This window comes from Hyaena hyaena, unplaced genomic scaffold, assembly GCF_003009895.1.
Source record: "Hyaena hyaena isolate Hyena2069 unplaced genomic scaffold, ASM300989v1 scaffold_94, whole genome shotgun sequence".
NCBI classification, from domain to species: Eukaryota; Metazoa; Chordata; class Mammalia; order Carnivora; family Hyaenidae; genus Hyaena; species Hyaena hyaena.
In genome coordinates, this window is record NW_024080726.1 from 989199 (window position 1) to 1003227 (window position 14029).

General features: G+C 58.6%; 1 protein-coding gene across 1 annotated transcript in view; it reads left to right on the forward strand.

Annotated features, from left to right (window-relative positions):
- The first annotated feature begins 475 nt into the window (after window positions 1-475).
- The window catches only part of CASZ1 (castor zinc finger 1), a 54423-nt gene continuing 40869 nt past the window's right edge, over window positions 476-14029 (forward strand). Inside the window, exons 1-2 of the mRNA XM_039235028.1 lie at window positions 476-550; window positions 984-1022. Of these exons, the coding sequence (XP_039090959.1) occupies window positions 502-550; window positions 984-1022 (88 nt within the window). The 5' untranslated portion in view covers window positions 476-501. The remainder of the gene's footprint in view (window positions 551-983; window positions 1023-14029) is intronic.

The window sequence follows — 14029 nt, forward strand, 5'->3', positions numbered from 1 at the left end:
ACGCGAGCGCCGCCCGCCTCGCCCCTCCCGCCCCGGTCCGCGCGGCGAGTCCCCGCCTCCCTCCTCCTTAAGTCTAAGGTTTGGGGACTCGCAGAGCCAATGAGGCCGGTCGCCCGAACGGGTGCGCTGGAGGCGCGCGCGCGGAGCGGCGGGGGCGCGCGCGGGGGGGGTCAGCGGGGCGGGCGCGTGCGTGCGGCGCGGCGCGGAGGGCGAGCGCGCGCCCATTCACTCCAGCACCGCGGCGGGCGGGCGCGCGCGGGCGGGCCGAGCTCTGCTCTTTCACCTGCCGGGGCGGCGCGGCCCGGCCCGGAGGAGGCGGCGCCGCGGCCGCCCTGCCAATCACCTCGGCGCCTGGCAGCGCCCCCGGCCGCTCCCGCCCGCCCGCTCCCTCCTGCCAAACTGTTACCCTGAGTGTTACCGTCAGGAGCAATGACATCAGGGCTTTAAAACAACTTGTTATTCGGGGAGTAATCAGTTGCAATTAGGCATTAATTAAGTATTATGAAAGTTGATTATTTAAGTGAATTCGGCTTTCGACTCTCCGACTATGGTGAGTACGGGAGTGGGGCGGGGGAGGGCAGGGGGCGCCGCCGCGGGGCTCGACCCGGGCGCGGGCGGGGGGCGCGGGCGCGGGCGGGGCCAGGCGCGGGCGAGAGCGCCCCTCGGCCTCGAGGGCCGCCCGGGCCCCCGACCCGGGCCGCGTCTATAAATAGTTTCTCTTTTAGTTTAATAAACTCGGGAGCAGAGCGGAGCGGCTCCGAGTGTGCAATGCCGGAGCGCGGGAGCGAGCGGGGAGGGAGGGAGAAACTTTCGCTCTCCCTCCCGGGTCCCCCTGTCAGTGCTCGCCGGGTCGCGGGGACCGCTCCGGCCCTCGCTGGGGGGTGCGGCGAGCGGAGGGGGGCGGGAGGGGGGCGGCGGGGGGCACCGCGAGAGACTAAACCGATGTTTTTTCTTTCCTCTTCTGTTTTTGGCGTTCCTCGAAGAGTTTGGGACCAAGGAGAGGAGAATGGATCTCGGTACAGGTACCGGCGGTGGGAACCAGCGGAGGCTCTTTCGCTTTTCTTTCGGTTCTTTTACGGAAGTTATTATTTTTAGCCCAATGAGGTAGCAGCTGAGCAGGGGGTGGGGGCTGGCCTGGGGAGGGTCCGGCGCCCGCTGCGCTGCTCGCCCTGGTTTCTGGATTGCGAGGCTTCCGACGATATTATTGTTATTATTTGTTACTTGCTTAGTGACTGTGACTAATTTGATGCTTGTCATTATGAAAGAACCGAGGGGAGAGGGAGCTGGGGGGCACCCAGAGAGAGGATTTAGGGGTTTTTCGTGGGGGTTTTTGTTCTCCGTGTTTTTTGAGTGGCTCCGTGGTGTGTGTGTGTGTGTGTGTGTGTGTGTGTGTGTGTGTGTGTGTTTCTTTTTCCCCTGCAAAGATCTCTGTTTGTTGGACTGTGGGGTGTGTGTTTTTATTTTTTTAGTTGGGGGGTGGTTTAGTTTTTGAAAGCAGCGTCCTGTTGGGAAAGGTGGTTAGTCTGGTTTCGGGGCGACTGTCTCAAGGTAAAGGAATTTAATTTATTTGGGACAAGGCTGTGTCGGATGATCAAACTGCTTATTATGGCTAATGAGTATTTTTCACCTGAGAATCCGTGGGATGAGGCGGCTGTTATCAGTTCAAAGTGAGGGGCCCAGGACGCTCTCCAATCCCCCCTCTTCGCTCCCCCCCCCCCACAGGGGGACACCAAACAAACTACTAAATTTGGATTCTGGGTTTTGGAGGGCCTAGTATGGTGCACAGGCTAGGGTTCCGACAGCATGATGCTGGCCTGGGGCAGCTTATCCTGATATTTTGGAGCTTTTCTCAGTTTCAATCCAAGTTTTTCAATAGTTCTCTTTTCATTTGGGGTTCCAACCTGAGCCCAGAGTGAGGTTTACCATAAGCTCCTCAGGCTTTCATTTAGCCGGCTCTGTTGAAACCCCATTTTGACCCGGACCCTCAGATCCTAGCCTGACAAAAGCCACTGTCCTCTTCCTAAATGGTTTTAGAAGAAGTCAGTCGTAAACAGGTTGAGAATTCATTGAGGCTGATCTCTGAACCCTTGTGTTTGATTTATAGAAGAATAGATGGTTGTTAGGGTTGTTATTTATAATGGGCCCAAGTTCATGGCATTGCCCCTTGGGACCCATGAGCTGACATTTGACCTTCTGAGGTCAAAGGAGAGTGGGCAGAGAGGGCAGGAGGCAGCAGGAGGGCAGGCAGGGCCGGTGACATGGTGACTAACTTTGGGAAGTGGGCATGTGTTTGTGGGGAGAGGGTGGCTCGGAGTTTGTGATTCCATGCAGCCAGGTGTGATCTCTGATAATCAGATGCGGAGGTCCTTGGGACCTCCGGTGCCCAGGAAGGGTGTGACACCCCCTGCTGGGCAAAGTGGTGAAGGTGTCTGAGGCCACTTCTGCCACCCTGCCCCTCCCTGGCCTCCACTCCCACTGTAATCAGGTGTCTCAGCACCTCCTTCTCCCGGGCCCCACCCCCTTTCTTCAGAAAGAGGGCCCCCACCCAACCCAGCCAAGAAGCAGCCCTTACAGATGGGCCAGGGTTGGCACCACCCCCTACCTGGGGCGGAGGAGCCTGTGCGTGTGGGCGGGCACAGTGGACCCAGGCATTACTCAGCTAGAAGGCCGGCCCTCCCCATCGTCTTCCTCCTTCTAACCTGTGTGCCAACCGGAGCTGGCGTCCGTTCTCCCGCCCTACACCGACCAGTCCCTTCCAGTCTGCTATGAGTGCAGGACTCCAGAGTCCTTCTAGAGGGTGTCCCCGACCGGAGAGAGAGCCCCCGGGCCTGTGGGTGGCAGGGCCTCTTGTAGCGTCTCTCCTGGGCCTTAGGGGGAGACCTGTTTCCCCTGGCATTCCAGGGACAGCCTCTGGAAACTTTTCCTAGAAGCTAGAAGAGCCGCTGAGGTGGACTCATCCCTCCTGTAGCTGGAGTGAGGCTCTTCGAGCAGGACCCAGGCCTGGCCTCTGGCCACTCGGTGAGGAGAGAGAGGTCAGGGTGTCAGAGTTCTCACTGTTTTCTGGAGGAGTCATTTGGTGATACCCCCTCAGCCTTTTCTTTGAACTTGGAAGTTTCACTTAATTTCAGCACTTCAGAAGAAAAGCACTTTTGTCCCTGTTCACAGAAAAAGGGAAGCAGGTGGGAACTCTCAGATCCCCTCTGAGCCCATCTCTGGGCTGATTCCATGCTCCTCTTCCATTGACATCTGGAATGTTCTCCTGGACACAGCATAGCCAGAGACCTTGTCACTGGCCAGGGCTCATTGCTGGTGCTGTGAAGGGCTCTCTTTTTGGGGGGGGGGGGCGGAGGGGACCATGGACACCTGCTGAAGGCCTCTCCGGCACAGTAAAAGGCTGGAGGTGCAGGACCCAAAGAATAGTTGGCACCAGGGACCCAATAAGCATTGGGTTGTGGAGTAGCATCATGTCCAGCCTGGGACAGGTCCAGGTCTTGAAGCGCTTTGGCTATAAGTCACTCAGTGGTGGGAGAGCCAAGCTTCTCAGGAGAGGGCAGCAGGACCTCAGGATCCTCGGGGACCATGTGGACCCCTATCCCCCCACCATAGTTCAGCCAAGGGCTGGATCAATCTGGACGTCTTTAGCAATAAAAAATGCCGATGTCGTCCTAATTCACCAGGCCCCGAGATGACAGCAAATTTACATTTTTTAATTAAACTAGCAGCCAGTTTTTATGAGAGGGGGTTGGGTTATGCAAATCAAATGGTTGTGTACGGAAGATTAGGAGAGTTTGGGAATAAATTCCACAAATGCTAATAAAAAAAAAAAAAAGGAAAGGGAAAGAGAGGAGGGAGGGAGGAGAGAGAGGAAGAGAGGAGGACATAGTTCCATTAGGCCCTTTTAGAGTGATTTCCCTGGGGGAGGGAGCCAGGCAGGGGAGGGGTGGGGAAGGGAGCTTTCAGACACAGGTAAATCCATCCTGCAGTTGGGAAGCTCCCCAGCCCAGGATTAGGGACCCCCTGAACTGATTGCTAGGCCCCCCAACAGGACTGGAGGCGGGGGCAAAACGGCTGTGAAGCAGCAGCAGAGCTTTGAGAAGGACCTTGCCCTTGATTCCCCGGGGTCTGGTTGTCACTGCCCCGCTTTCCCTAGGGGGAGCATGAGAAGAAGAGGAGGGGCTGTCCAGGGCTAGAGCTGTCCATCAGGATCCAGGCTAGGCTCTACCAGGTAGAGGGCCTAATAGGCAAGAGAGCGAGTTTAAGGGGATGGCCATGGACTGCACAGAGGGCCAGAGAGGGCTGGCACTGTCCACTTGGGGCCATGGCTGTAGCCCCATCGTCCAGGTGAGCCAGTAGGAGGAAGTGGGGTTGCTCGCTGAGCCACTCCTACTACTTTTGCCCTGGGATAAGCTCTGCTGACTCCAGACCAGCCCCCCCAACACACACACAGACACACACACAGACACACACACACACACACACACACACACACACAACCCTCTGCCACTGCAGCCCGGCCCTGGCTCAGCTGTGGAGGAAGCCCAGGCAGGTTGCCCTCGATTTTCCTTCCTCAAGCCTTTACTTGGCTAGATACACCCACTCAACCAGTCTAAGCTGGGGCCAGTCCCTGCAGTCAGGTTGGACACCGGTTTTGCCAGTCTGCTGCAGGGGGTGGGTGCTTTGGTGCCATCTTGGCAGGAAGGAGCCGTCAGAGCCAAGGACAGAATGGGCTGCCTCGGAAGTAGTGAGTTTCCTGGTACCATTCAAACAGAGGCTGGCTGTGACGTTTGCAGGGACTTGAGCATCAGATGACCTTTAAGTCTCTGGCTTTCCAACTCCCAACTTGATTTTACCGGGCAGGTTCAGTCTTGGGGGGAAGGGTTGAGTGCATGAGGTGAGAAGCACATCATCTGGGCCCGGCCTTTGGTGGAAGGCATTTGAGACAGGCACCTCTGGACCGTGAAGTGGTCCTTGACCCAGCTCTTGTCTGAGCTGTAAGACGTCAGAGCAGATCTCAGGACGAAAGTCCTGGCGGAGCTGTTCTCCTGTAAGAGGAGGCAGAGGCAGCAAGGGCCAATCTGGAAGGATCCCTAGAGGGGCCCCACCCCAGGCCCTTTTTTCCAATCAGGACCAGCCAGGAGAACCCATTAGCTCTTCTCCCCAAGAAGGGCACTGGGGCCAGTTAGTCAGACCTCTGTGCCGCCTCGCCAGTGCTCCCGACGTTCCCCCATCCCCCACGGCCAGGGAATCTGGCTGAGTTGCAGCTTGGGTTTTTATGATGGAAAAATAAAATAAATGGAGGCACCTTTGGAGGGCTGAGTCACACAGCAGCATCTCCTCATTAAAGCTGCTGCCCCTGGCTCAGGTCCCTGGGCTGGGGATTGGGTGGGGCCCGGGAAGCCTCTGGGCGCCGACTCCTCTGCCTGGACCCCGCCAGGTTAGTGGTGCGCCTGCCCCGCCACCAGCCTCCTCTGGCTGGCCCGCCATTCTTAGAGGGACCAGGTCGCTTCTCCGCCCCCGGGGCCCCAAGGCTTGTCCTTTACCGCTGTCCTTTCTGACCTGGTTTTTATAACTTGACCACTCTGGCTACTGCCACATCTCCTCCTTTTCCTTTTCCTTCTCTTCATCTTGGTTTCCAGGACCTGCCTGGTGGAGGGGGACAGGTGTGCTCATCTGTCACACGGGGCAGAGGAGCACAGGGTAGAGAACGCAGGGACCTCTGGGAAGGGGGAGCCTTGGAACCTGATAAAGGATGGGACATACTGGGACAGATGAGGGGAACGGATGTTCCCTGCACCCCCCACACCTTTTGGACTTGCACACGGCCTTACTCTCCCTTGCCTTGTACTCCTCTCCGCCGCCCCCAACAGAGCTCCTGCTTCCCATTGTGCAGCCCCAGCCTTCTGCCCTTTCCATCCAGGCACCCAGCTCCCTAAAGCAGGCCCTCCCGCCTCCCTCTCCCCCTCCTCCTTGCAAGCCTCATACCCACTTGGTCCTGGAAAGAGATAAGAGCTAAGAGGCTGGCTGGAGGCCTGCATGTCCGAGGATCTGGTCACGCCCTCGGCAGTAGTGTGTCCAGGTGGCGCTCAGACTTCTGTACCCTGCTCCCCAGGAGGTCAAGGCCAGGCACCTGCTTGCTTCTGCTACTCCGGCTCCCAATGGCAACCATTAGAGTTAGCTCTGCGTTGACATCTCCCAGCACTTGGTACAGGACTGGTCTCGCGCCCTCCCACCGTTAGGGCCGGTGGAATTGAGTGATTGCTGTGCTTCTTCACCAAGTGCCTCCCGCTTAGTGGGGGCAGCAGGAGGCGGGCAGGAAACGTTGGCCGATTCCCTTGGGACCTGGGTTTTAGCTCCTTGAGAGCTTTCTATAGCCTGGTTTACAGGAAGGACTGGGGCCGGGATTAGGGGTGACATAAAGGGGGCACAGGATAAAGATGGGCATCTTGTGGCTAGATGGGGAGCCTGCCTTAGCTACCGGCTGACTGTGGCTTGGGCCTGGGAGAGTCTTGGCACACACAGCCGGCTACCCTGTGGGAGACAGGAGGGCGCCCGGGACTCTCCTGTGCTTCCTCCCCTGCCCATCTCCATCGTTTCCACCTCCCCCCCCGCCCACCCGGCCCCCAAGCAGACCTCATGGCAGCTGTGTAGCCTCTCTGGGTCCTGTTTCCAGTCCCTGGACCCCGGCAGCTAGGTGGACCCAGTGCCTGAAAGAGACTTGGGACCTCTGCCACCTGGCATGGAGCTTGGGCTCCTCCTGAGCCGTCTGTGATTCTTAGAGCTTCCCCCAGGCTGTCCCAGGGGGGCTCTTCTGGCCCCGTGGTCTCAGCCAGTGCCGGTGCCGTGGGCTCTGGGCTGCCGAGACTCTTCTGAAAGCCAAGAGGGCCCTTCCTGTCATCTGAGCCAGGGCACTGCGAGGAGCAGGGTGGAGGAGGGAGAGGAACACATTCTGTGTCTCCAAAGACCGGGGTTCCCGAAGGAAACCTTCTTGAGTTGAGCTTTGGCCTGTGTTGGCCTTTTCTTCCAGGGCTTTCTCCATGAACTCAGGGGACTCCTGGGAGGGAATATGCTGATGAGAATAGGAGGTACAGTAACCAGACGTACATCTCCCTGGCTAAGATGGTCCCCTCCCTGTAGACCAGGGCCTGCCTCCCCGCCACAACGCAGCCCAAGAGCCCCAGGCCACAGCAAGCCTGGTGGGCCGCCCCCGGGGAGGGACTGGCCAGGTGCTGCACCGCCCAGTAGGGGGCGCCCCAGTGTATCTGCCCCAGCTCTGGGGATGGGGAAGCGCGCCCAAGGGTCTGGTCCAAGCCTTCTGGCCGGGGCTAGGGGGAGGGGACGCCTCCCCTCCCCACCCCCAGAGGTTCTTCGGCGGAGTTTGTTTTGCCAGGGTGACCTGTTTAATCATCTCATTTTCTGGTGGCCGTTTATTCCTCGTTTCCACGGTTACGGCCCCATTAAGGGGAGAAGCAATAAGGCAGCGAGTCAAACAGGTAATAAAAACATTAAAGCCCATGTGCACTGAGGGAGGGCGGGTGGGTGGGAAGGGGGCTCAGTGAGGTGAGACGGCCTGGGAGAAGCGGAGGTAAGAGGCCACTGGCCTTGTCCTCCAAGGCCACTGCACGGGCTCCTGGCTGGAGGGAGCGGAGGACTGCTCCCTGTGTCCCTGCTCCTGGGCCGCACCCTCGGGGGCTGAGACCCAGTACTAGCTTCGAACCATCCCCAGCCCTCGGTGCCCTGGCAACAGGCTGTATGTTGGGAAGTCAAACAGGAAGGAGAGCCATGAGCGTTGACAAAAGGCTCCCCCAGGACTCCTCCTGGCGGGTCGTGCAGTCTGGCTGCAGGCCTCACCTCACTCACCCTCGTGCGGTGGGGGCGGGGGGTTATTTCTGACATTGTTTTGAGCCCTAGAACTTTTTTTCTGCCAACTTTATCAGAAGGCATATTTGTGGTGAGTGCTGCTAACAGGGCCAGTCTGGTGAGTAAATACTCCTGGTGTGGACAGCCCTGTGACCTTGAGAAGGAAGCGCACGGCAGGGGGGCCAAGGGCAAGGGCGAGTAGGGAAAGGAGACCAAGTGGCCCCCATGCTGTTGTTGGGGGGCCTCCTAGGAAGGGCCGAGGGGGCCAAAGCGTTTGGGTTTGTCCCTGACGGTCTCTTCCCGGCAGCGTGGTCTGTCTCAGGCTCGAGTGACACTTGGCTCGGGCTGGGGTGTGTGACTTTTCCTGCGGGGGGGGGGGGCTGGGCCATGAGCCCTTTGGTGTTGTGCTCACAGAGGAGTTTATGGCAGGTTCTCCCATGGGCTCCATAGAGACGCTGCCCTCCCTTCCTTTCGGAGATGGAAGCTGAAAGGAAAGTCAGCCTCTCTTGCCAAGCCTGTCTGAGTCCAGGGGCACGTGCCTCCTCCCCTAGGGGCCTCCTGAATGTCCCCAGCCCCTCAGCGTGGCCCTCAAGATTGGCAAGTGAGCAGACGGTCAGCGAGGCTGGCCGAGAGGGGAGAGGGAGAGACAGAGGCCTCCTTGCCAGGCAGAGCCGGGCTCTGGCAGGCATTGGCCGAAGCAAGCATGAGCCAGCCTCTGCTGCCCCGGAGCCTCGGGTCAGTGGCTCGGAGAGAAGAGCAGAGGTCTGTTTTGGGGGCGTCCCTGGGTGAGGAGCCCCAATTCCACCCACCACCCGCCCCCCCGCCAGTGCTCTGATCCTTTGCAAACACACCGAGGTCTGTGTCTCCAATTATTAAATTTCAAAGTTGATTTCTGACTATAGAGAGAGAGAGAAAGAGAGGAAGGTCTGGGAAATGGGGGAAACCCTCTGGCTGGGAAGTGTGTCTTGGGAACGGACCTAGATGAGTTAATATTCCGATCAAACAATTAAAAATAGAAAATGCTCCCGCGGCACCAGCTGCTGGGGCTTTTCAGCAACTGTCACCAGTAGGTTCATGGGGCAGGTGGTGCTGGAAAGGCGTTTTTCCACAAACAGCAAATATCCAAGATTACAGCGTGCCCCCCACTTCCCTCCCAGGACCCAGGACAGGTGTCTGGGGGCTCCCAGTTGCCCCTGAACTCCCCTCGGGGGCCTGAAGCCAAGGGTCTGTGCAGTTTCAGGGCTGCCCTTCTCCGCTCCACGGCCCGGCCGCAGCGGTGAAGTCATCGCCAGATGCCTTGTTAATTGCTTTAAGAATCTAACTTAAAATAAGATGAAAACTTATATTCCTGGGTGAGGAGTAATTTCCCATCGAACAGTAAATTAATGGAGGGGTTATGCCGGGGGCCTGGCGGGGAGGCCATGCTCAACTGGTAAATCCAGGTGGCTTGGGCAAAATAGGTCTAGATCGGGGCAGGGGGGTCCCCTAAGCCTCAGGCCAGGCCCCGCTCCCTAGCCCCTTGGGGGCTCCACCGTGGCCTGCTGAGTTGAGTGGGTGCATTCCACGTGTGCCCAAGGTCCCTGTCAAAGATGGGGACCAGCGTTTCAAAGCCCCCAGGTGGGAGAGACTCCATCCGATGCCCCTCAGGCACGAGAAGGTCCTGTGCCGTCACATCACCTGGGAGACAGAGCACGTCTCTTGATGGCCAGGAGAACAGAGCTTCAGAAGCACTTTCCAGTGGCTGTGCTGTGTAGTCACCAATATGGTGACCAGCCGCCCCAGTCTGCCCAGGACTGGAGAGACCCACGTCCCTTAACACCTCAGTTCTGGAGGCAGGTGGATGGACTGATTGACATGGCCCCTCCTTTGGGATCCGGGAGAGCCCAGACACCTCGTAAACTAGAATATTCTCTGTTCAGGGTGGGTAGCTGGCTCCACCTCAGACACCCAGCTCCTTGGGCCACTGCGTTCAGCTAGGTGCATGTGAACCCGAGTGGGCGTGACACGCCCCTTCCCACGCACTGCCCGCAAACCTCTGCTAGATGCAGGAAAGGACTCAAATCTGTGCACCCCACCTCCATGCCCCACCCCTTCAACACTGAGCCCTTCCCCCTACGGTGAGGATGCAGCTCAACGGGCAGAATCATAAGAGCACCCGTGAGTTTATCGAGGACCTTCCTTCTGAGACATTCAGAGCACGCCACATTTAGGGTCCCGTTTCTCCTGTCGGTTCCCTGGGAGAAAGACGGAGTTGTCCTGTTTTACTGGTGGGGAAACGGGAGTCCGAGAGCTGCCGACGGGGGTGTTCCCACACACAAGAAGCAGGGCTGCCTCCCACGGGGAAGAGGAACTCTCTGGAGAACCGTTCCAGTGGCAGCCCCGTCCTGGGTCTGTACTGTGCTGCCTGGACTGCAGCCCCAGACCTCTCTGGGCCCCACCTGTATCCCACCTGTAACACGTGGACACATCCCCGGGCCTTCCCTACAAAATAAAACGCGCTCATTGGTGCAGTTGTATTTTGAGCTCTTTGGAGGAAGCTTCCCCTAGAGGCATTCGTTCTTGCCCATCTCTCGAGAAAGGGGTCTTCCTGTCTGTTTGTGGGGACGGGTTGAAGGGCACTCGGAAAACATTCTGACTTGTCTCTTTGGTGAAATGGAAATGAGCAGACTGGACACAGGACCCTTCAGGAAGAGTCGAAATGAGTGGGCGTTCTCCCAGGGGACAGGCTGGCAGATGTGTGACTGTCAGGTGTGTTTCTGTGTAAGCATATACCTTGCTGGAGGGGAAGATCGGGATGTGGCCCCTGGTTCACTGGGAGACCCCAGCGCCTCGGCTCGGGGATGTGTGTCACCACTGGCCCTCATTGCTTCTAGAAGTAATGGGGCCTCCTTGGAAACTATACAGGATAAACTTGCTGCTTTACCGGCAGCTGTGCCTGCATGGGGTTTGAGCCTGGGGGCCATACCGAGAGCAGCAGGTGTAATCCTAGAGAGAACCCAGGATTTGGCGTTGACCTCGCTGCTCTGAGAGGTGGGGAATGGCCAGGTGTTCTTGGGAAGACTGGGACCGCTTGAGTGGCCTCTTGCCACCTCCCACCGCACCCCTTCCCCCACCCCAGAGGAAGGAATTATGGGGCAGTAGGACTGAGAATTCCTAGTCTAAACAACTCGGGAAAGCATGCCCCAGGAGTGAGCCAAGCCGGGACCGCAGATGGTACGATCCTGGGTTGTAACTACAAGGACGGAGGCTGTGGGTGTCCCAAGTCTAGGCTGCAGGGATCCGAGCGGGCCCTCCTCTGTCCATCTTCTCTCACCCCCAGGGTGTGGGAGTGAGTGCGGCCTAGACGGAAGGGACGGCCAGCCGGCCAGCCCTAGAGGGGCAGGCAGAATGGGTGGGAGACAAGTAGGCAGCCTGGGAGCACCCTGGCCCTGGTGGGGGCGTGGCCTCTTGCTTGCACCGCAGGGACCTCTCTCCCTGGCCTGCCTGATACGAAGGGTCATCTGGGGGCTCCCCGGAGGCCTTCAGACGGGCGGCCAATGGAGCTCCTCCCTGGAGACCCCAAGGCAGGGCCAAGAGCCCAGAGAAGGAGACGGGGATGTTTTCTGTTTCTGGGTCCCTTGGGGGCCCAGGGGCAGATTGAGACAGGCTCCTTGCAGGGAAGGTGTTAACAAACAGCAGGTGATTAAACATGACAAGCGGTGACATTTCTGTGCAGGGTTCTCAGTCCCGGCAATGCCAAGAATGAAGCTATAAACCCTGACATTTTGTGTTATGCACTGAGAGGTTTTTAATAGACCTCTCTCCCTCTTCCCCAGTCAACTTCTCCTTCCCTCATCTCCCCACCCCCGTTGCAGCCACTGCCCCCACGGACACCTCCTGCCTGCCCGCGCAGCCTGGCCCTGGAAGCCTTGCAGGACCCTCGGGCTCCTGTGGCCTCTCCCTCCCCGGGGGGACCTTAGCAGGCCCAGGTCTCCCAGCTCTCCCGCTGCCCTCCACAGCCTCTCCCTTTGCTTTGATCTCTCCCCCGTCAGCCTTCACTCCCTTCTCCTTTTTTTGGGCCCTGATCTCACAGCCTCACCCTTTGCTGCGGCTGTCCCAGTTGTTTGCAATGGCAGGTGGCTGTCCCCTGTGCCTTCTTTGTGTTAATAACGTTTTCAGACAGACTTGCTAGGGGGTGTAGGGACGTGGTAGGGCTTGGGATGGGATTTTTTCCCCCCATCTCTTTTCAATTTCCTTTTCTCCTTTTTGGGACAGAGACAGGAGGTGGAGGGAGAGAAATGCACGACAATGCAAACAGTTGCTGGGTTTTTTCTGAAAGGGCCTGGCCGGCAACAGTTGTTCCTCTCCCAGGGAAATGCTGTAACAACTGGGGCCTCTTTTGTTCTCGAGGCAGAGAGGGCCCTGCGAAGGGCATTTGGAGGTGAGCCTGAGGCCCAAGAGGGTCAGAGGCCCAAGAGCTTCAGCCTCAGTCGCACCCAAGGGAGGAAAGGGTCGTGGAGCTCCCCAGGGCCGGCTTGGGACAGGAGTCAGGCCACGCCCCCCGATCCCAGCTCTTCCCCTAATGAACTTGAGAAGCACTTAGTTTTCTGTATTCGTTCAGTAAATATTTATTTGGGTCAGGCGCTCTGCTAAAACAGTAGTCCCTTCCTACGGACCCTACAGTCTAGGGACATAGAAGGGTAATTAAACAAGTTATTACAGAAGTGCTACCGCATGGAGCGGGCGTCGGGAGAGGACGAGGAAGGGGCCCTACAGCGCGTGGTGATCTCGGAGGGCTTCCAGGAGGAAATGAGGTTTCACCTGGGATCTCTGAAGGATGTGTGGGGTCAGGGTGGAGCCGTGCCAGCTCCAGGGCTGTGCTCCTTCTAGCCCTGGGTTACTGGCCCAGACCTCGCTCTTCCAGCTGCCCTTCTACCAGTTCCACCCATCTGTGCCAGGCCTGGTGCTTGGGGGCAGAGCAGGAACGCAGCTCACCCTGTCCCTGTGGGGGAGTGGGGGAGCGGCCAGGAAGTCAGCAGGTGCCACTAAGGACCAGGATCACTCCTGCCTCCTAGACTCACTGCAGGGGGGCAGGAGGGAAGATGCAGACCTGCAAGGAGGGCATCCTGCAGTAGGAGTCGGAGCCCCGGGGTCACCGCTGGGACAGAGGCATGGCTGTGTGTCTGCTTCCTCCCCCTCTTTACCTTCTGCACCTGCTGGCCTCCCAGGCACGGCCAGGGCCTGGGCTCCAGGAAGTCATCCCGGAGCTCACAGCTTGGCCTCCCTCCTGTGCCTCTGCTGGTGTGTGGGATGCCCCGGTGCTGGTGTGCTTTCCCCATCAGACTCTGCACCCTCTGACACCTGAAAACATCTTCCCTGGGACACTGGGGTCCCCCAGACCCTGGGAAATGTATCCCTATAGGTACTTGAGATATATTTGAGAAACTCACCCATCCCCTGGAAGAAGGGGATGTGGGCTGACCCTTAGAGCAAGGCCATGAGGAGCCTGTAGACAGGCCAGAGGGCCCCTGGTGTCTCTAGGCCCCTGACTCTGGAGGTCCAGGTCCACTCACCAGGAGCAGCCTCATACCCTGGAGCCATTCAGCCCCAGCAGCGGGACAGCCCCCAGGCCTGCTGCCCAGGAGAGCCTCAGCAAGCCTTCAGAGCACTTCCTTCCCCACCTGCCTCTGCCTTTGCCCAGAAGTCTGACCCAGGACATCCTGCCTCCAGACCTGTTCCCTGAGGAGGACCAGCTTAGCTTCCTGTCCCCATTAAAGGATCCAGGGCAGATTTCAGCCATTACTCCCCTTCCCCAGCCCATCCCGACCCTGCCCTTCTACCAGATTTGGCGCTGGTCCCCTAATGCTACCCTATGTTCTCCACTTCTCAGAGTCCAGCCAAGATCCCAGGAAGGACCCAGAGGCTTAGCCGTCCTGGGCCCTTGGCAGCTGAGAGGGAGGAAGCAGGCAGAAATGGGAGGGGAGGGGAGTCCCAGAGTCAGGACTTGGCCCCCTGCCCCTGTAGATCCGGAGCCAGGTTTTACAGTAATCCCTACATCCTGTTGCAGATCCTTAATCAGCTGGAGCCCAGGTTGGGCTGGACCCCGTGGTGACACTCGGGGCTGTAGCCTGGAAAACCTGAAGTGGAGCCTCCAGAGTTGGGGTTGGGGGCTGTGAGGAGGAGGCAGGTGGAA